Here is a 23,399-nt window from a genome sequence, read left to right as displayed (position 1 = left end):
TATTTATTGTACCATTTTCCCTTTCTCTTTGTATTTACATATACACACACACATGTATATATATATAAAATACACACACACATGTATATTTTTCCCTTCTGAACCATTTCAGAGTACGTTGCAGATATTATGATCTTTTACCTCTAAATACTTGAATATTTATTACCTAAGATGTTCTTTTATTTATTTGTTTGTTTACTTATTTATTTATTTTTAAAGGTTTATTTTATTTTTTGAGAGAGAGTGAGAGAGTAAGTGCAGGAGAGGCAGAGAGAGAGGGGAACAGAGGATCTGAAGTGGGATCCATGCTGATACCAGAGAGCCTGATGCGGGGCTCGAACTCACGAACTGCAAGATCGTGACCTGAGCTGAAGTCGGGTGCTTAACTGACTGAACCACCAGGTGCCTTAAAGTTCTGTTCTTTTTTTTTTTTTTTTCTTCAGCGTTTATTTATTTTTGGGACAGAGAGAGACAGAGCATGAACGGGGGAGGGGCAGAGAGAGAGGGAGACACAGAATCGGAAACAGGCTCCAGGCTCTGAGCCATCAGCCCAGAGCCCGACGCGGGGCTCGAACCCACGGACCGCGAGATCGTGACCTGGCTGAAGTCGGACGCTTAACCGACTGCGCCACCCAGGCGCCCCAAAGTTCTGTTCTTTTTAAAAATAGGTTGTTTGGGGTGCCTGGGTGTCACAATCATTAAGCCTCCAGCTCTTGCTTTTGGTTGGCTCAGATCATTACCTTGTGGTTCCTGAGATCAAGCCCAGCGTAGGGCTCTGCACTGACAGGGCAGAGCCTGCTTGGGATTCTCTCTCCCTCTTTCTTTGTCCCTTCCTCGCTCGTGCATGTGAGCTGTCTCTGTGTCTCTCAAAATAAATAAACAAACATTAAAAAAATAAAAATAGGTTGTTAGATGTGGGTATAACTCTTAATTGACTTTCTTATATATCTATAGTAGATGGTATAGTAGAAAGATTGTGTGGTTTGGTGCTGGACCTACAATTTAAGTGAAATATTTTGTCATCAGTATTTCTTTGGATCATTTGTTACTGCCTCCTTTGGCCTTATTCTTTCTGGCTCTCACCTCTAGTTTCTGACACACCTAACGCAAGCTTATTGCCTTACCCTACATAATGCTGCCATTCAGAGCCTGAGAATCTTTTTTTCTGTGACTGCTTTTTTTTTCCTCTTTGCTGCCTGAACTCAAGGGTGTGTATCATAGGGCAGGCTGAGTTTCAGTAAGTGTCTAATGTGGATAGTGGAAACCCCACCTGTCTGCCAAGTCCTTTTGGCTGTGAGCAAAGTGGAGGCTTGGTATGTCATTCCTTTGCAGCAGTTGAGCTGAAGGAATGCTGCATGTCTTGTTGGAAGTTGCTTAGTAGCTTCGAATGGGGTGTGTATGAGGGTGTGTATAGAGAGTTGAGGGTCTTTTAGTCTGTGTGGGAGATATGGAATTCTTCTTGGTGCCATGCTAGTCATCAGGGAGTATTTATTGAGTTCCTCCTTATGACCAGCACTGTGATAGGAACTTTTGGAATAGTATGATAAAATACATAATTAAGTCACAGTTTAATAGTCGAAAAATTCTAGTTCTGCCACTTACCAGTTTGATTTGAGCAAGTTAATGTCTTTTTTTTTTTTATTTCAATTTTTTTTTTCAACGTTTTTTTTTTTTTTTTTTATTTTTTATTTTTGGGACAGAGAGAGACAGAGCATGAATGGGGGAGGGGCAGAGAGAGAGGGAGACACAGAATCGGAAACAGGCTCCAGGCTCCGAGCCATCAGCCCAGAGCCTGACGCGGGGCTCGAACTCACGGACCGCGAGATCGTGACCTGGCTGAAGTCGGACGCTTAACCGACTGCGCCACCCAGGCGCCCCAAGTTAATGTCTTTAAGTCTCACTCTACTCTTCTGTAAAGTGGGAACTATTAACACCTACATAATAGGTAAAGAATAAATAAAGAATGTAAGTATAGTGTTTAGCAGTTGTCTGACACTAGTTAGTATTTCATTTCATACAGTCATTCAGGATATATGACTGATACCATATAAAACAAATAGAGAGTAATAAAAACAAATAGAGGATAATATGACTCTACAGTGTATAGTCAAATACTTTAATTGTGACATGTAGATTATAAATAGTCTGGGAATTTAGAGAAGGGAAAGAACAGTCTTATGCAACCATTTAATGTTCCTGTGCCTCAGTTTTTCCACTGGACACACTGTGGATAATGGTAGATAATTTCTTAGAGAATGATTAAGATGTTTTAGCATTTTTGCTTTTTTAGGTGATCCATATGATGATAGGAAGTAAGGAAGGGAGAAGCTTGGGGAACTGTTAAAAACCAAATTTAACACTCAACATTCTTAATTTTTTACTTATGTGGACATGGCAGCCTTATATGAAAGCTTAAAGCTGGAGATTAGAAGATTTCCTTCTAGTAAAGGTGTTTGCTTTGGTATTTCTCCCCTGTTGCCTCACTGGAATTTTAATTAGTTGAAAAGTAATGTTGGTCAGTGGATTGCCTGTGATTGTGTGAGTGCCTCAGATATAATCTGAGGATTAAGTTATTTGTAACCCAAATTATCTCTCTGATCCTCTGGCAAAAATGAAACATACAAACAACCAGGGCAGGAGAAGATTTAGTTCTCCTGGACATGATATTAAGGGCATATGGTTTACTTGCCATGAATATTTCTCTGAGATGGGACATTTCCTCAGAACAGAGCCCAGGGTGATAACTTGGCCTTCCCATCTTTAAATAGGCTTTCATAGCCATGAACATGTAAAACACCTCTAAAAATTTCTTTACTCACAATATCTAACAGAAACTGTTCCAATTCTTAATTTGGTGTATGTTTACCTGGTAATATTTTTGTTAGCTTGATTTTGGAAACTGTATTTGGTGTTCGTTTTGTCCTGATCAACTGTCTTCTAGAAATTTTCGGAGAAATTTCCTCTGAAAGAAAAACTACTCACACCTTTTTTTTTTTCCTCTTTGGTTTGAGCGTTTCTCCTTTTTATTGTTGTTAAGGTTTTTTTTTTTTTTTTTGCATTTTTTGTTTGTTTTTGTCATTGTTTGCCAAGGTTTCAAGTTTATAGTGAGAGGTGAGGCAACGTTGATCTTGGCAGAACAGCACAAAGCCAGGAGAGTCATTAAGTGACGCAAGCTTTTAGTTGTTTTTTTTTTTTTTCTTTTTGTTAAAGCTCTCTGGCACAGCTGGCTATTCTAGTCACAGAGGAAGAGAAGAGACTTTCTGAAGTTCTAGAGGGAACGATGGAAGCTGTTTGGGGCATATTAAAAAAAGAGCAGCAGCAATAAGAACAAAAACTCCATATAAGTCAAACAAAATTTCTTACCTTTGTGGAATCTATGTCAGTTGTTTAGAACTTGAGTTTTTACTTCAGACGATGATGGGAAAAGGCAATAGAAGGCGAGGAGGGTTGCATTGGATTCTTGCTTATCTGTCTGCTTCTCCTTCCAGTTGGAAAGAATCTTCGATCCACAAGAAGCATCATCAACAAGCCTAAGAATACATCCTACCCTGATCCTGGATTCTGTTGGAGTTGAGGACTGCAGGCACTTCACCACGATTTTATGGAGGCAATTCAAGAGAAATAGAAGGACGCAATACCTAAGGATTTCTCTGTTTGTGTTTGTACTGTGCCATGTTAAATTTTGGGCATTGTTTGGAGCAAATGGGGGACGGCTCTGTCATGTGGATCTAAGAGGATACCTGAGTTCCTTGAGCTACATAGATGATGTTTGGAAGGTTGTAAACTCAAAATATTTCAACACAGATTCATTGAATTCTGGATTATCTTTCACAAATCAGGACTTCAGCAGACAGAAGCTCTTTCCCCAAAAATACAAAGTCTTCTCTAAGTTTTCAAGGTAATTGTGAACAATAATGTCTTGGAAAAGAAATTATTTTTCAGGGGGCCGTGGTAGTGTCCAAGGCATGTTTACACCTCGAAGCTCAACCTCCATAGCCCCCAGCAAAGGTCTCAGCAATGAGCCAGGACAAAACAGCTGCTTCCTCAACAGTGCCCTGCAGGTAAGGGTAATTTCTTTCTTTTTGGTGAACTTTGACTTTTTAGTTGCAAATGCTGTGCTTCCAATAGCTCTTCTAAATATAATCCTTGATGGTCTTTGTTTGAGGTCAACAGCCTGAGATCATTTCTAAGTTTATCTGTGTGATTTTAGGCAAGTCACTTATCTCTGAACCTCAATTACCTCATTTATATGAAAAAGGGATTAATAATGATAATAGAAATAATAAGTGTAACTACTACTACTTACCTGCCTGAAGGAGAAAGAAAGTACGTGAACTAAATGATCTTAATATGTGATTATTGATTTTTTCTTGCTTTTTTTTTTTTTCTTTTGAGACAAAGATGTCTTATCACCGTACTTGCTTTTCTCTAGAAAAGAAAGCAAAGTTCTTTCCACAAGTCAAAGACCTTTCAGGTACATTACTTTTGTCTTATAATATATAGGCTCTTAGCATACACTGAATGGAGTCCAGTCTTTGTCCATTTCTTCATCCCCTTCCTCTGAGCTCTTTTGTAGTAGCTCATGATTGGTATATGGACAGATATGCTTAAACAGAGCTAGTGGAAAGTAAATTCCCCTAAGGTGTGATTATCTACTGCAGATTTTCCCTTTTGGTGTTGCTTACCATACTAGTGATCTCAGAATCCCAGAGCTTCCTGTCTGTCTGCTTTGCCTTGTCAGGCCCATAGAATGTTAAGTTCATTCCTTTTGGCCTAACTTTCAAGTAATTACTTTCCCTTCTTTTCTGCTTCTCAGAGTAAAAGTAAATTGAATTTGCCATCCAAGATAATTAACTTGGTAAAATATTAGTTTTATGCTTCAGATATAATGAGAAAATATCTTGCTATGATAGAAGAAAAACCAAGACAATGTATTTGGTATGAAAAGTACTGGACTGGGGTGCCTGGGTGGCTCAGTCAGTTGAGCATCCGACTTTGGCTCAGGTCATGATCTCACAGTTCATGAGTTTGAGCCATACATTGGGCCTGCTGCTGTCAGTGCAGAGCCTGGTTAGGATCCTCTGTCCCCCACAACCCTCCACTCACACACTCTCAAAAGTAAATACTTAAAAAAACAAAAATAAAAAGTACTAGACTTATGAATTAGGAAACTTGGATTCTAGTTTTAGTTTGTCTGTAGACTAGCTCTGTGACCTTGTACAGGTAATAGTATTTCAGTTTACTCATTTATAATATAAGAATTTTGCTAAGCTTATTTATGTAATAAAGTTTCATATTCTCTCTCTGTTTTCAAATTTTTATTTGAAAACATTAAAAAATTCTATGCTGTCAAGCCTAGAGAAAGAGTTTAACTATATTCCCTAATTACTACTGTAAATTTCATGCAGTTGGGTGGGGTTGGTTCGGTTTTTTTTTCCCCCAGATGATACATATGGGTTTTTGAGTGACATTGCATAAACTAATAATACTTTTTAAATTTAGAAGCAGGCAAAAAAAGGTATTGATATAGGTGTGTGTGTGTGTGTGTGTGTGTGTGTGTGTGTGTGTGTGTGTGTGTGTTTACCTCCTTTCTGGCCATCGTCCTGTTTTTATAATTCTGTTTCTTTCTGTATGTTCTATCTGTATTAAAACAATAATATTTATGGCTTTCTGTTCTAATTCCCAGCACCATATGGACACATACTGGCGCACACACACACACACACACACACACACACACACTTCTATGTACTTAAATATTGTGTCATTGATGGTTTTGGAGTGCCTGTTATAATCACGTTACAAGTTGAAAATAATTGTTTCTATGAACTAATATTCTGACTTTTTTTTTTTTAATTTTTTTTTTTCAACGTTTATTTATTTTTGGGACAGAGAGAGACAGAGCATGAACGGGCGAGGGGCAGAGAGAGAGGGAGACACAGAATCAGAAACAGGCTCCAGGCTCCGAGCCATCAGCCCAGAGCCCGACGCGGGGCTCGAACTCCTGGACCGCGAGATCGTGACCTGGCTGAAGTCGGACGCTTAACCGACTGCGCCACCCAGGCGCCCCCTGACTTTTGATATGAATGCTATGTTGGCCACAGATGTGTTGAACCCACTGTGTTTATTATAAAAAGGTGTTACTTATTTGGGAGTATAGTGTATTTCCAAGAACTTTTGGAATATGTACCTTGAAGACACATAAGTAAGAAGAAGCTCCAGAGCTGTGCTTTGTATGGGGCTCCGGAGGCATAGTGCCTTTTCATATATGATGCCATTTAAATGTTTCCCAAGCAAGAGGTGCCTGGGTGGCGCAGTCGGTTAAGTGTCAGACTCTTGATCTCGGCTCTGATCCATTATCTCATGGTTCGTGTATTCGAGCCCCACATTGGGCTGTGCACTGATGGTGCAGAGCCTGCTTGGGATTCTGTCTCTCCTCTCTGTTCCTTACCTGTTTGTGTGCATGCTCTCTCCCTCTCTCAAAATAAATAAATAAACTTAATTAAAAAATGTTACCCGAGCAAGAGGAACATCCTAAGGCATTAGGCTATATATTACATCATTTATCTTTTAATTAAAGTCCATAGTTTATTCAAATTTCCTTAGTTTTTGCTTAGCATCTTCTTCTGTTCCAGGATCCCATCCAGGATACCACAGTTATATTTGCTTGTCATGTCTCCTTAGGCTTTTCTTGGCTCTCTTTCACAAAATTTCCTTGTTTTTGATGATCTTGATAGTTTTGAGGAGTAGTACTAATCAAGTATTTTGTTGGATGTCCCACTATTGGAATTTGTTTGATATTTTTCTCATTGTGAGACTGGGGTTATAGGTTTTTGAGAAGAAGACCATAAAAATAAAGTGCCATTCTCATCATATCATATTTAGGTTACATACTATGAACATGATTTATCACTGTTGATATTACCATTTTTTTAATCTGTTCACATGAGGAACACACATCTCTCAGAAAGGTCCAAAAATTGAGAAATCCAACAAAGACAAAATTCCACACTATAATTCAAGCTTCTAAATAAGGTTTCAAATACCATATGATTTCACTTATATGTGGGATCTAAAAAACAAAACAAATGAATAAACAAAAAGCGGAATCAGACCTATAAATATAGAGAACAAACTGGTGGTTGTGAGAGGGGAGGGTGATGAGGGGGATGGGCAAATGGGTGAAGGGGAGTGGGAGTTACAGGCTTCTAGTTATGGAATGAAAAAGTCATGAGGAGGGACACCTGGCTGGCTGGCTGTAGATCATGTGACTCTTGATCTTGTAAGTTTCAGCCCCACTTTGGGTGTGGAGATTCCTTTTTAAAAAATCTTAAAAAAAAAAAAGATGTTGGGAATAAAAGGCACAGCATAGGGAATATAGTCAGTGGTATTGTGGTAGTGTTGTATAATGACAGATGTCAGCTACACTTGTGTTGGTGAGCACAGCATAACGTATAAACTTGTGGAATTACTATGTTGTATCCCTGAAACTAATGTACATGTATCAACTATACTTCAAAAAACAAGTTTGTTCCAAAAAAAAAAAAATTGTTTCTTGTGTGGACAATTAAAGTAAACCCTTATTCTGCAGCTTTTAGCCCATAAATTTCCCCTTCAAGATCACATTTGATGTATGTTATACATTATTTGTCTGTGTGACCTTCATTTTCAAAGTAATGTATTTTTCAGAATACAGTCTTCTGTCCCTTGTGTTAGCTAACTCACCCTTTTTGGCATTTGTTTTAATATACTAGAATGAGTTTTCTCTTGGGAATAAAGATATATTCAGAAGTCATTACCTATGTTTGCTTGAATTCTTGAATTTAAGATCAAATGGAGTCTTCTTATAAAGTACTGAAGTATTTCCCCTTTTTTATTGACAGGTTTTATGGCACTTGGACATCTTCCGACGTAGCTTTAGGCAGCTTACAACTCACAAGTGCATGGGAGATTCCTGCATCTTTTGTGCTCTGAAGGTAAGTTCTTCTGTTTCTTCTCACTACCATTAGGCTGCCAGATGATCAATATTGAGGCAATTTAATCAGGGGATGATAAAGAATTTCTTACTGAATTATTTGCTTGTGGCTTAGTGCGAAAGATGATGTGATCAGTTTTGCTTGCTTCAGAGAATTGTTACTTGGCTTAGGTAGTCTGTTTTTCTGAACTTTCTTGCCCATACAGCTCTATTTAATGTGATAGGATACTATTGAGATGTGCTTAGACTTGGAGTATTTACCTGAAGAGCTAATTCTAAATTTTTATTTTGAAAGAATAAACAACCAATTTTTAGTGGAATTAGCTATTGTTTGTTAAAGCTAAATTTAACAACAAACTCTTCCTATTGAGAAAAGCCAGTACTAAAATTTTCCCATTCCCTAAATGTTTCCCATTACCACATTTAATAGATTCCTTATACCTGTTCTTGACCCCATCATCTGACTCCCAAGTTTTTCATTTCTGAATAAAATGAAACCTGAGGATTCATTTAGAGACAAAGAAAATAGCAGAAAGTGAGAGATTTCTGACTCAGAGATTTTAGGTATGCTACTATAGAGGAAGAACTAGATTGTATAAAAGGTCCATTTTCTATACTTTATCTGCTTTTCCAATATGTAGCTTCTCTGTGTTTTCTTGGTTTGTATGTACAATGGATTATTTATGGCTAGGTAAGTCTGTGTGAGTTCTGATAAACATCCAGAGTCATTTTTCAGTTTCAAGAAGTCTGAGTTCTTGGTTTGTCACAGGGATGCTTGGTTGTGGTCATATGTTTGATTTAGTTGCTTTTACATCTTGGAGTAAGAACTGTAACAAAAAATCCAGCAGAATTTCCCAGTTGTATTGGTTATTTGCAACAACTGATTTAAGATGTTTTTTGAGCAGCATCACTTTGGAATTTTAAGTCCATGATGGGCACATATCTTTAGAAAGAGATGACTGAGTCTTCTGAACGTTTTACCACTTGGGTCACAAACATCTTTTTTCTCTTCCCCTTGGAAGCATTGGAACTTTTAGCAAAATATGTATTATTGATTAATTGGGGAGTTTAAATATGAATTTTAATAAAAGCAAATCTTTTACAAGTTGTAACATTTCTGACTATGCCCATTCAGACAGAAGTCTATCCACAAGGGAATTTGGCTTGATTTTCTGAAGGTACACTGACATTAAGTATCTAATTTTATTTTTAAAATTATTATTATTTTTATTTATTTATTTTTGAGACAGAATGTCAGCAGGGGTGGAGGAGGGGCAGAGGGAGAGAGAGAATCTTAAGTAGGTTCCACACCTGGTGCAGAGCCTGACATGGGGCTTGATCTCACAACCATGAGATCATGACCTAAGCCGACATCAAAAGTCGGATGCTTAACTGACTGAGCCATCCAGGTGCCCCAGTCTCTAATTTTAAATAAACCAGAAATATATAGCCCTTTGGCTAGCAAATCGAAGAGAAGTCTGGTTCATGACATTTAAAAACTAAAAAGCCAAAGTAAGATATTTGCTAGAGAAATTTGAATCCTGGAGAAATCCCTGATAGAAGAATCTCCTGAAACTGGAAACACTCATCTGTACCAGGAAGGGATGATAGACCCCCTCACATGCCTTTGTTTAGAACTGTACCATCCTCTTCATTGACCCAGAGGGGACTCTAATGAACTGATTGTCACAGTCTTGTGTTTCAGTTTCCAGAAGCACAAATGGGTAATAGAATATAAATTAGAATCACTATATAAGCCAAAAAAGATGGAGAAAACCAGAGACTTTATGGGACACCTTCTGGATACCCAAGTACAGAAAGGAAGATATTTTTTAACTTATGAGGGCTGAGAATGTACCTTGGGACTCTTTCAGAGAAGCAATTGCTTATGGCAGATAGGTGAATGGGCTTAGGGAATCAAAGGCTCTATTTTGGATCTTCATAACTCCAAGGAGTTCTACTACTTTCCTCGTCACATCATTGTCTCATCTATCCATTAGGTTTATTTTTCTTCACTGCTTCTTTTGTTATATTTGGGAGTATATTAAAAATTTGATGTTTTTCCGCAAAGTGCTTTTCAGTCCCTCAGTGCTATATAAGTATTAAATAATGAAGCTCTAGTTTGCATTCTTTTAATTATTGTACACTTCATTTGAAACTTATTATAAATAGACTTATAGTGAGATGGATTAATTTGACAATATGGATGAGCTGAACTTCATTCTAATAGCTGAGAAATTTAAATTGTTAGAATAACCATATTTCTTCGTCCAGCCTGGGGGGCTTTCTTTTCTTTTTTTTTTTTTTCAATATATGAAATTTATTGTCAAATTGGTTTCCATACAACACCCAGTGCTCATCCCAAAAGGTGTTCTTCTCAATATCCATCACCCACCCTCCCCTCCCTCCCACCCCCCATCAACCCTCAGTTTGTTCTCAGTTTCTAAGAGTCTCTTATGCTTTGGCTCTCTCCCACTCTAACCTCTTTTTTTTTTTTTCCTTCCCCTCCCCCATGGGTTTCTGTTAAGTTTCTCAGGATCCACATAAGAATAAAACCATATGGTATCTGTCTTTCTCTGTATGGCTTATTTCACTTAGCATCACACTCTCTAGTTCCATCCACGTTGCTACAAAGGGCCATATTTCATTCTTTCTCATTGCCATGTAGTACTCCATTGTGTATATAAACCACAATTTCTTTATCCATTCATCAGTTGATGGACATTTAGGCTCTTTCCACAATTTGGCTATTGTTGAGAGTGCTGCTATAAACATTGGGGTACAAGTGCCCCTATGCATCAGTACTCCTGTATCCCTTGGGTAAATTCCTAGCAGTGCTATTGCTGGGTCATAGGGTAGGTCTATTTTTAATTTTCTGAGGAACCTCCACACTGTTTTCCAGAGTGGCAGCACCCGTTTGCATTCCCACCAACAGTGCAAGAGGGTTCCCGTTTCTCCACATCGTCTCCAGCATCTATAGTCTCCTGATTTGTTCATTTTGGCCACTCTGACTGGCGTGAGGTGATATCTGAGTGTGGTTTTGATTTGTATTTCCCTGATGAGGAGCGATGTTGAGCATCTTTTCATGTGCCTGTTGGCCATCTGGATGTCTTCTTTAGAGAAGTGTCTATTCATGTTTTCTGCCCATTTCTTCACTGGGTTATTTGTTTTTTGGGTGTGGAGTTTGGTGAGCTCTTTATAGATTTTGGATACTAGCCCTTTGTCCGATATGTCATTTGCAAATATCTTTTCCCATTCCGTTGGTTGCCTTTTAGTTTTGTTGGTTGTTTCCTTTGCTGTGCAGAAGCTTTTTATCTTCATAAGGTCCCAGTAATTCATTGTTGCTTTTAATTCCCTTGCCTTTGGGGATGTGTCGAGTAAGAGATTGCTACGGCTGAGGTCAGAGAGGTCTTTTCCTGCTTTCTCCTCTAGGGTTTTGATGGTTTCCTGTCTCACATTCAGGTCCTTTATCCATGTTGAGTTTATTTTTGTGAATGGTGTGAGAAAGTGGTCTAGTTTCAACCTTCTGCATGTTGCTGTCCAGTTCTCCCAGCACCATTTGTTAAAGAGACTGTCTTTTTTCCATTGGATGTTCTTTCCTGCTTTGTCAAAGATGAGTTGGCCATACGTTTGTGGGTCTAGTTCTGGGGTTTCTATTCTATTCCATTGGTCTATGTGTCTGTTTTTGTGCCAGAGGGCTTTATTTTCCAAGAGAAGAGAAGGGATGCTGAGTAGAAGAGTAAATCTGGGATGGATCATCAGCACCTGGAATGTCTCTTTTTTGTTCGCTACTTTAAAAATATTTGTATAGAATATGAAATAATTTGATTCATCATTGAACTAGTTCTAGTCAGCATAAGACAAAAGGAAAGATAAAGATTAGGAAGGAAGAAACAAAGTTATCATTATTTGCAGATGATATGATTGGCTGTTAAAAAAAATCCCAAAGCATCTACTGAGATATCAATAGAACCAATAAGAATTTAGCAGGTTGTTGCCTGTAAGATCAAGGTATAACATTCAATTGCATTTTAATATACGAGCAACTAATAGAAAATGCAATTTAAAAGAAACTTTTAAATAGTAATACAGTATATAAAGTGATATGAATAAATCTAACAAAAAATATATGACATTTATATAAAATCCTCACAAAGACCCAGTATAATGAATAATCACAAAGTGACCATCCTTTAACAACTCTTTAGGTGAAAATAGAATACTGCCTGTAGACATTTGAATCCTCCCTTCTTTCTCAATCACGTCTCCTCCTTTCTCCCAGGGGTAGCCAGTTTTCTAATGTTTGTGATAATCACTTTCTTGTTTTACCTGATAGTTTACTGCCTATGTATCTATTCTTAAACAATTGAATTTAAAAATTACCTGTTTTTGTAATTGGAATCATTCTAAATGAATCTGTGTGGGTGTGTGTGCGTGTATGTCTTCTTTAGTGCAGCAGTATGTTAATAAGATCATCATATTGTTATGTGCAGGTTGACTTTGTTCATCTTCATTATCATATGGTATTTCATTGTGTAAATAAGCCAGTTTGTTTATCTATTCTATAGCTGGTAGTCATTTGGATTATTTACAGTTTTTAATTTTTAATGAGCAATATTGCCAAGAACATTCTTATTTATATTTACATATGCATACATATTTCTCTTGCATATTTGCCCAGGAATGAAATTACTAGAATCATAGGATATGTATATCTTCAGTTTTTTTTTTAATTTTATAATACCAACTGTTTTCCAGTATTTCCGTATGTTTTCCAATGTGGTGATACTAATGTATATTCTGACCAGCAAGTTTGTCCTGGAAGTGTAGAAAATTTGATTCTGAAATTCTTATGACAAACAGGGAAGAATAGATATGACATTCTTTTTTTAATTGGAGAGAGAGAGAGAGAGAGAGAGAGAGGGAGAGAGAGAATCTTAAGCAGGCTCCATGCTCAGTGCAGAGCCCCACATGGGGCTTGATCTCACGATCCTGAGATCATGACCTGAGCTGAAACCGAGTCGGATGCTGAACCAGCTGAGCCATCCAGGCGCCCCCAAGACAGAACATTCTTGAAGGATAATAACAAAATGAATGACTTGCCTTGTGTATCAGAGTAGACTAAGTTATGTTTTGGTAGCAAACTAAAATCTCAGTGATAAATATACAAAAGATTTATTTTCCATTCCCATTACTTGTCCACTGCAGTTTAGTAGGAAACCCTACTGATTATAGTCACTCAGGAATGCAGGTGCCAAGTTGACTATTGGCCAAGGCAGAGGGAAAAAGAGCTCTGGAGGTTTTTGCACAGGCAGTTGGATGTTCAGCATATCTCTTCTGCTCAGAGATCACAGACTCGAACTAATCATATGGCTCCAGTGAATCCTAAAAGGGCCAGGAAGTGTGATCCTATCAGAATCCTGGGGAGAGGGAAGAACCAGAAATATTTGGCAAAAGTACTAATGACTACGCTACTTTATCAGATATCAAGGCTTATAAAACTATATTAATTAAGACAATGTGCTGTCAACACAGTATGACTAATAAATCAGTGGAACAAAATCAAAAGTTCAGAAATACATATGTGGAAACTAGCTACTTGCCCTGTGAATCAAAGGAGAAAGTGGACTTTTCAACAAATGATGATTAGGTAATTGGTTATCTGTATAGAAAAAAGAAAAGTAAATTAGATCCCTATGTCATATTATTACCAAAAGTATGAATTTCAACTGAGCTGAGAACTAAAATGTGAAAGAAAACTTTTTTAAAAGTTTATTTATTTTTAGAGAGAGAGAGATTGTGGGGGGGGGGTGCAGAGAGAGAGAGAGAGAGAGAGAGAGAGAGAGAGAGAGAAGGAGAGAAATCCCAAGCAGGCTCCATACTGTCAGCACAGAGCCCAATGAGGGGCTTGAACTCACTAACCGTTATCATGACCTGAGCCAAAATCAAGAGTTGGACACTTAACCAATTAAGCCACCTAGGCACCTGGAAGGAAAACTTTAAGTTTTAGAAGAAAATATGAAAGAATAGCATGACCTCAGGGATAGACAGGATTTATTAAATAAGACATAAAAAATACTAAAAAGAATTGATAACATTTTACTACAGAAAATTCAAGAACTTCTGTTCATCAGAAGACTCTAGTAGAGGGTAAGACCCAAGGCTACACGCCAGGAGGAAATATCGGCAATAAATTATATATCCCACAAAGGATTGGTATGCAGCATAGAACTCCCCAGAGAACTCCTATAAAGAATAAGTAAAAGATAATGGAGTCATTGGGAAAATGGGAAAAACACATAAACAGGCATTTCTCAGTACAAGAAACCCAAAAGATCTTTAAGAATATGAAAGATTCTTATCCTCCCAAGTAATCTAAGAAATGTCAACCAGGGATGCCTGGTGGCTCAGTCGGTTAAGCATCTGTCTCTTGATTTTCAGCTCAGGTCATGGTCTCACGGCTTGTGGGTTCAAGCCCCTTGTTGGGCTCAGTGCTGACAGTGTGAGCCTGTTTGAGATTCCCTCTTTCTCTCTCTCTCTCTCTCTCTCTCTCTTTGTGCTCCTCCCCCACTTGTGTGCACACATGTGCATGCGTTTTCTCTCTCTCTCTCTCTCTCTCTCTCTCTCTCAGAATAAATAGATGACTTTTTAAAAAAAGAGAGAAAAAGGAATTAAAGTAAATCAATACCCTTTAGATTAATAGAAAATTTAAAATTGGATAAAATTGTTACCCGAAAGGTGGAATAATAACTTATATACACTTGCTGGTTGGAATATAAATTGATACCACTACTTAGGGAAATATTTTGTCATTACATTTTTCAGGTAAAATTGAAGTAGCATATACCCTACCATTCAGTAATTCTACTCCTAGATACATATTGTAGAAAACTTCCTTTTATATACATATCAGAAGATATATTTGAGAATGTCCAAAGTAGTATTTTTGTGATTATAGAAAAATGGAAACAACCCATTCCAACTATAATAGAATATAATAGAATAGGTTTAAAAATTATGGTTTATTCCTAAAGTAAAACACTGTAGTAGTGAACATGAATAACCTGTAGCTACATATATCAGCTTGGATTAATCACAAAAACATTACAGTGAAGCAAGTCACAGAAGATTATATAAACTATGATTCCATTTATATACAAAGTAAAAATGGGCAGAACTAAACAACATGTTTTCAGGGATACATATATGTGAGAAAGAGGGAATGATTTTCATAAAATTCAGGACAGTGGTTATCCCTGGAGGGGAGGAGATTATAATCAACTGGGGAGTTTCGCACTCATTAAGTTTTTCATTTCTTAAATTGGTTGTTGGACACATGGGCATTTCTTTTTATTCTTTGGCTAAATATATACATCATGCTTGTTTTTTATTAAAAAAAAATTTTTTTACATTTATTTATTTTTGAGAGACAGAGAGAGAACACAAGTGGAGGAGGGGTGGAGAGAGAATGAGACACAGAATCTGAAACAGGCTCCAGGCTCTGAGCTCTCAGCACAGACCTGACATGGGGCTTGAACCCACAAATCATGAGATCATGACCTGAGCCGAAGTCAATGCTGAACCGACTGAGCCACCCAGGCATCCCGACTTGTTTTTTATTTAAAGGATGATTTTTTTTTTTTTAATGTGTATTTAGTTTTGAGAGAGAGACACACACACAGAGCATGAATGGGGGAGGGACAGAGAGAGGGAGACACAGAATCAGAAGCAGGCTCCAGGTTCTGAGCTGTCGTCAGCCCAGAGCCCAACGTGGAGCTCCAACCCACGAACTGTGAGATCATGACCTGAGCGAAGTTGGCACTCAACCGACTGAGCCACCCAGGTGCCCCTAAAGGAGGATTTTTATTACAAGTATTGGAAAGTACTACAGTCATTTTAGAAAAGCACATTGAATTGTAAAGAGAAAAATTGGAAATTGCATCACAGAGGTTGTCATTTCTCTTTATGCCTCCTCTTTGGTCAATGATATTTCTAGTAATAAGTCTTTCTGTTCACATATAGTAAAAAGAATATTTTTTTTCCAGACCCCTAAGTTGCCTCTCTATCTCTAGTATCATCCTATTTCATTTGTTTTAACCTAAGAATGTGCTGGAGTGCTATCTTGAAGTTACTCCTTTCTTATAACCTTGAAGTGGCTCCCAATTATTTCTTAAATCACTTAAAAATGTATGCTTATAGGCATTTAAAAAACCAGTTTCATACTTTTTTTCCCCTTCCTTTCCTTCCTGAGGCACTCTCCATTTCAGCTATGACAGCAGATGGTGTACTTCCTATGACTACATTGCAGATGTTATTCACTTTGCCTGGATCCCTTAGCACCCAAAACAATAACATAACAATAAACAACACATCCCTTTAAAATAAAACCACATCTAGTCCTTTCAGAATTCCATTTCAGAAACATATCTTCTTAATGAAGTTTTAAAAATGTTACCTCTATCTAGAACCATGATTGTTTTACTTAACAGTATTTAGCATGGCTGAATGAGTTTTTGGAAAGGTGGCTCAGCTTTTCTTCCCCGTTGGTATTCCTTATAGTGCTTGCACCATAATATAAATACCTAACTTTTCTGGGTTCATATATTCTTTTAGTAGTCCTTGGATTTTAGTTACAGAGTTTTGTGTACTTGCCTTCTTCTTCACTTTTTTCTTTTTGTCTTTTGTGCTCTCTTGTTCTACTTGAGATTTTCATCGTGACTTTTGGGTTTACACTTTTTTTAGTAGGTCTACTTAATATAGGCTGCTTTATGCCAAATTTAGTTAAGGAAGGGTGAGGTGTATGTGTGTGGTGGGGGTCGGGAGGAGTTGATGATGGGAAGATCTGCTGAAGAGTCAAAGCCTGGGATTCTGTCAAGCAGAGCAGTTATCTGGTATCCTACAATTAAGTTACATGTTAACTTTGTGGTGTCCCAGTGTGGGTGTAATTCAGTATATTTAAGTCCCATTTTTTCTCTGTCTCCTGTTTAAAAATTAGATGAATGTTTGGTGAAGCAAGTAAGAATTCCTTTTTGCTGGTACTTGGTGACCTGTTTGCATTCTTTAATGCTAAGTTTCAAATGTAAAATTTTAATTTCATAGATATTTTTCAAAACACAAAACTCCAAAATTCCTGTATTTGAGGTACTCTATCAGCACTTGCTCATTCTATAAAGTCAGAATTCTTTTATGTTGGAACATAATTGTTTAGCTCTAGAACTCAATGTTAAGAACAAAAAAGAGACACACACATGTTCCTAGATAAATCAAAAGCTAGCCAACTTTCCCTTAATCTAATGTTTTGGATGAAGGATTTGCCCTTCTAAGTCTGGCTGGAAGATGTGTATCCCTGTTTTTTTTTTTTCTCCACTTTTTACTTTACCTTGCACCAATCTTTAAAATGCTTTTACTGTTGGTCTTATGTGAACACCTTTTGTTTAATGTTTTTACTTTTTCTTCTGCTGTCTGAATGTTTGTCAATGTTCTTGTGCCTTGTGACCTTCACCAGGTACCATAGTGTATGTTGTATCTAGAGCTTATAATTGCTTTTTGGAGGTTTATACGTAATATTTAGGATAATCCATTTGGTCCTGTAAAAATATATTGGGTTATTTTTCTGCATTACTTGATACTAAGTTGCTAACCTAATTTCAGCCTCAAAATTTTGCATGCAAATTATTAATGATCGCTTTCATTAAAAATAATTTGTCAGTGTGTCTTTCTTCTTATTTTGAGCCACAATGCGTTTCAACTCTGACTTAACAAAAAGATTTGTGGGCTAATTACTCTGTCCCTTCTGAATCTCCAAATTTATTCCCATCTAGTGTTACTAAAAGGTATTTCCTGACCTGAACTGTTGTCATGCCTATAGCCCAGAACTCTTATTTATTATTCATATTGAATCTGCCCTTATGTCCCCAGCCCCCAGGGTATGACTTTGGTGTTGGCTTATTTATTTATCTCTGTCCAGGGGAGGAAATCCGTCCTCTGTACTTAGTATGCCACAATGATTTTGTTCTCCTTCCAGGGATTGTACTAGAGGCTTTGCAGTGTGCCAAGATGTAGGACAGAGTGTTTTTTGTTATAGGCAAAGAAGAATGCTTCATTGATTGATTAAATTCAACAAATCTCCTCAATTAGTGATTTTTCTTTTAAGAATGTTAGTACAAGGCATCAAAGCCAGAGAATGGTGGTGATGGTGAGGGGTAGGTGAGGAGGAAATAGGTTTTTGTGTATAAAGTGTCCTGTAATGTAAGTTTGTATCTGTACAGCAGTAAGACTGTTCAAAAGGGGCAGGAAAGTCTGTGTTCTGCTGATAGCCCATCAGTTAATTGGGGGGGGAATTTGAGAGTTCAGAGAATAAATACCTCAATATATTTTGTGTGTACCATGTAGCTGTTCCTCTACTGGAAAGCATAAGCACAGGGAGTAAAGTGGTATAAGAAATTACTCATTGTGCATTATCAGTCCAGTCCTTTTTTTGGTAGATTATTGGAACAGAAGGTTCTTCATTGTCCTGTGGTCATGGCCAATATCAGAGAAGAGTAAATCCATTATGTTGGACTATTTAAACCAGAAAATTAGATTTCTAATAAGTTACCTGGAGATTTTAGCTAGTAATCAACAGACCTCACATGAGGAAGGTATATCCCTGTCTAATGCAAATATCATTTACTTGAGTTGAACTTCTTTGTTTTGCTTATCTCTGGGGTATGAGTATATTTGTGTGGTCTTTTGGTTAATCTTTCTTAGTCTTAAAGGCCTATTAGGCTGTACCTAAATATTCTCAACTAATTTAACCATTGATATAACTTGGAAAGTATAAAGTTGAGTCTTTCATCCTTTTTAAAATTTGGAGTTTAGAATTTTACATGATATTCAAATAGAGGGTTATGACTGCAAGGAAAAACATAGTAGATCATCATGATTCTTTCCTTTCCAGAATTTATGGCAGAGCCTGAAACTTATACAATCTCAAAATCTTTGTGCATGTCCAGAAGGGTCCCCCTTTTCATTTCCCCTGTGGGGTAAGTGGTTATGGTATTGATTGTCAAAATTTGATTTAAATACTGTTGGTAATCTCTAAGGTCCTGCATTTTTGATCTTGACAAAAATTAGCAAATTGCTATTATATTTTGTAAAATTTCAACATTAGTTTATGATTTCCTACTAAAAGCAATACCATCCTCTGGTGAATTTGGCCTGTCTCTGCTCTTTGGCTCTCTGTCTAGTGTCTTGAAGTCTTGGTGTTTCTTTCTGTGTCTGTCTTTGTGTGTATGTGGGTGTGTCTCTTTTGCAGAGGTAGCAAAAATGAGTGTGATAGGTAGTTTATGATCATCTTTGACTTCACCACTGCAAGTCCAAAGTATTGGGTTATGAATTGAGTGTAAAAAAACCCAAAACTCATGGGGAGATATGGTATCGACAATTGGATTTACTTAAAGGGACTGATACAGGATATGCAGATAATTTTATAATCCGGAAATCCAGAAGGTAGGTATTTTTAGACATAAGGTTAAAGAATCCCAAGGGAGAAACTAGCCAGCTGTTCTCTGTCTTCCCCAATGTTGGAGCAAGAATTTCTATTAAACTGACTGGATATTTGATGATATTAAGGAATTATTATTACCTTTTTTTAGTGTGGTAATTATAGTATGATTAAATTTTAAACAAAGATTTCGTATGTTTTAGAGGCATATCCAAAATATTTATAGATGAATAATGTCTAGTATTTGATTGATAATGATCTGGGAATGGGATGAGTGGGTGGGTTGTATATATGAAATGAGATTGGCCACAGTTGTTAAAGATAGATAATAGGTGCATAGGAGTTTGTTGTGCTATTTTGTCTACCCTTGTATGTTTGAGATTTTCTACAATAAAACATTAAAAATCCAATGTTACTGGTTTGGATGCCAAAATGGTAAACATTTACATGTTTTTTCCCCTCTTTAAAGAGAATGTTTGAGATTCTTTTGAACACATAAAACTAGTGAAAATTCTCTTTTCTAGTAGTACTCAAGGAGTAGTAGCTCCTTTATCTTTTTTTCAGAGGGTTGTTTTTACAAACAGGCTTGATTGGTCACATTGAGGCTTACAATTTATTTAAGTCTATGATTTCTAGGAGGTGTGGAGAAAAGGAGTGATTATGAGAGCCAAAATGATGAGAGGTTTGGAAAGCCCGGGTCAAGAAGAGAAACCCTAAGAACTGAGTTAGTAGCAGTGCATAAAATGTATTGTGTCTTTGCACAATACATTTTCTTGGACACCCTCCAGGAATGAGTTGGACTGCTAACTTTCCAAAGACCTAGGGCCCAGAACGCATCACATTTAGCTGTAGCCCTTCTTCTTGACTCCCATCTTCTCTACTCATGACTTTTTTTTAGAAGGCTAAGGCTAGGCTAAGAAATCCTGAGAGAAATAAACAGCTGTTCCTGCCTAAAGACAAAAGTCTGTGTTTTAGGGGGGAAAAAACTGAAGCAACAGCTGCATTTGTAGATGCCAAAGCACAAAGAGTTTCTGTCTCTATGGCACTTTTATCTTATTTACATGGTTTTTACTAATCCAGATAATTATGAGCTCCTGTGGGTAGAATTGTTTGCTACATGATCCAAGAGAAATGGGTGGGGAAGCACCTGCTTTTAGTCATTAAAGTCTTGTTGCTTTTGCACTGCATCCAAAAAAATAGTTAACAGACAAAAAGTAATTTGCCTTTTCCTGAGAATGAAAAGGAAGACCTCTTTGGTTTCACTTTGTGAAGAAGAGCAGAGAGAAACCTCAAAGGTGGGTTTTCTCTGTTAATTGAAATGAAACCATCAGGACCCCATAGGGAAAAATGATTCCTGGGTTTTGGTTCTTCCTGCCCTTTCTCACTCCCTGCCGCAGAACTCAGCAATTGGAAGAATACCAGTTTTTGTTCCTTATTGGTCCTACCACCTGTTCTTACTTCTGAACTAAATGTTCTTGGCTTTCTTTGGTGTGAACAGGATCTCCCTATGGGAAAGGTGGCAGGAGGGTGAAAAAGGGAGCAGGAGGAGGCCCGTTCCAGCCCTGTGCTCATGTGAGAGGGACACACAGGGGTTAGTGTGCTGCCCTAACAGAGGGGCTTTGTACTACAGCTTCTTCCAGAGCTACAGCTCCACAGATGCATGCTGGGAGCGCTCAGGCTGCTTTATTCCTGATACACTTGCTTTTTCCTAACAATAGCAGAGCAAGACTGATAACAATAATTACAATAAAATAAAGAAGATGCAGGCATTCTGAGTACATTCAGATACTCAGTGTGTATGGAGAAAGTTGCCTGTAATTAAGAGATGAGAAAAGAATATAGTTTGGAGATGTTGATGCCACTGAACACAAGAGTCAGATCTGTTGTTGCATATCGAATGTGGATATAAGCAGAGCTCTGACTATGTCTTTTCCTTTCTGTGTTGAAACCCTTCTTATCTAATCATGGGAAATCTGCCTCTCTTGAGTAAGAGCAACAGAAAGAGAAGTGGTTTGTCCTTCTTACCCAGATTTCAGAGACTAGGGAGGTAGTTCAAGGTAGATGGCATTTCTGACGCACGGTCAGTAGCAGACAGGCTCCTTAGTAACCTAAAACATAATAATAATGATAATGATGTTGATGATAATGATAATGATGATGACAGCTAATACTTAGATAAGCACTTATATAGCCAGGCATTAGTCTAAGATATAGATAGACAGGTAGATAGAGAAAAAGATAATTTATTTAATCTGTAAATAACCCTAGGAGATAACTACTATTACTGATCGTTATTTATTTATTTATTTATTTATTTATTTATTTATTTATTATTTAAAATGTTCAGAGTCTATTTATTTTGAGAGAGAGATAGCGTGAGCATGGAAGGGGGTAGAAAGAGAGGAAGAGAGAGAGAGAATTCCAAGCAGGCTCTGCACTGTCAGTGCACAGCCTGACACGTGACTGGAACTAATGAAACCATGATCATGACCTGAGCCAAAAACAAGAGTCAGACGCTTAACCAACTGAGCCACCCAGGCACCCCCACCCACTAATCCTCTTTTAAAATTTTGTTTTGTTTTGTTTGTTTATTCTTTGAGAGAGAGAGAGAGAGAGAACGAGCACAAGCAGAGGAGGGTAGAGAGAGGGTGACACAGAATCTTAAGTAGGCTCCAGGCTCTGAGCTGTCACACAGAGCCCGACACGGGGCTCAAACTCATGAACCTCGAGATCACGACCTGAGCCAAAGTAGGACGGTTAACCGAGCCACCCAGGCGGCCCCACCTGCTAATCCTCTTTTAGAGGTACCTGGGTGGCTCAGTCAGTTAAGTGTCCAGCTCTTGATCTTGGCTTAGGTCATGATCTCATGGTTCATGGGATTGAGCCCCACATATCGCTCTGCACTGACAGCGTGGAGCCTGCTTGGGATTCTCTCTCTCCCTCTCTCTTTGCCCCTCCCCCCTCACTCTCTATCTGTCAAAATAAATTGAAAGAAAGAAAGAAAGAAAAGAAAAGAAAAGAAAAGAAAAGAAGAAAAGAAAAGAAAAGAAAAGAAAAGAAAAGAAAAGAAAAGAAAAGAAAAGAAAGAAGCTGGGGGTGCATGGCTGGCTGTCAGTAGAGTATGTGACTCTTGATCTATGGGTCATGAGTTTGAGCCCCATGTTAGGCATAGAGATTACTTAAAAATAAAATCTTAAAAAAAAAAAAAAAGGAAACTGAAGACTAGAGAAGTTAAGTAACTTTTCTAAGGTCATAGAAATGGTAAATTTTGGACTGGGGTTTGGGATCCAGATAGTTTGTTTCCATAGTCCATGCTCTTAATTATTACTCTATGCCATCTCTCAGTGGAGCCCTGTCCTTTCTCAAGCAGGGTCATCTGAACCACAGAACACAGTAAGTGCCTTGAGTGACTGTTCTTTTAATTCTCTCTGGATGATAACATAACTACTGTTATACATAGGAGAGAAGTTAGTTCATTAGTAATTGTTGATGCCTTAGAGTATTAGGGCTTAATTCTTGAGGGAACTCAGTTGAGAAAGACTAAAGGGGCTGTAGTTTGCAAATATCACATTTGTACAGAACTATCCCAGAAGTCATTTCCCACTGGTTTGTTTTGGAAGCAGTTTTGGACTCTGGACAAAGGACCAAACCTCATCCATCTCTTGCTCTAGAGATAGAGCCTTTGTCAGCACTAATATCTCAGTAATATCTTAGCATTAACAATTGAGAAGAGCAGCAGGTTGGGATATGATAGTGGCCACTGCTTCTTTTCCTACCTTTTCCTTTGTTTCCCTCTTCCTCTGTTTCAAAATCACTTGGTATAGATATATCAGTTGTCCTCTGAGAATGTTTAACTGTGGACCTAGACCTTTCCTTTTGGTGTAGTTTAATGGTCACTAATAGACATTCTTCTATTTCTAGTAACAAATTATGGAAGGT

The 23,399-nt window shown here is 37.7% G+C and overlaps 1 protein-coding gene across 4 annotated transcripts in view; it reads left to right on the top strand.

Annotated features, from left to right (window-relative positions):
* Window positions 1-3,499: 3,499 nt before the first annotated feature.
* Window positions 3,500-23,399, top strand: part of USP54 (ubiquitin specific peptidase 54) — a 63,732-nt gene continuing 43,832 nt past the window's right edge. For all 4 annotated transcript variants that reach the window (XM_047072964.1, XM_047072963.1, XM_047072966.1 and 1 more), the window contains exons 1-2: window positions 3,500-4,061; window positions 7,884-7,976. In XM_047072964.1, coding sequence (XP_046928920.1) covers window positions 3,915-4,061; window positions 7,884-7,976 — 240 coding nt within the window. In that variant the 5' untranslated portion in view covers window positions 3,500-3,914. The remainder of the gene's footprint in view (window positions 4,062-7,883; window positions 7,977-23,399) is intronic.

Source organism: Lynx rufus, unplaced genomic scaffold (genome assembly GCF_022079265.1).
Source record: "Lynx rufus isolate CCGP_SWC_20201006 ecotype Redwood Valley unplaced genomic scaffold, mLynRuf1.p SCAF_11, whole genome shotgun sequence".
NCBI lineage: Eukaryota > Metazoa > Chordata > Mammalia > Carnivora > Felidae > Lynx > Lynx rufus.
The sequence above is the reverse complement of the archived record's forward strand: the minus strand, read 5'-3'. Positions and strand labels throughout refer to the sequence as shown.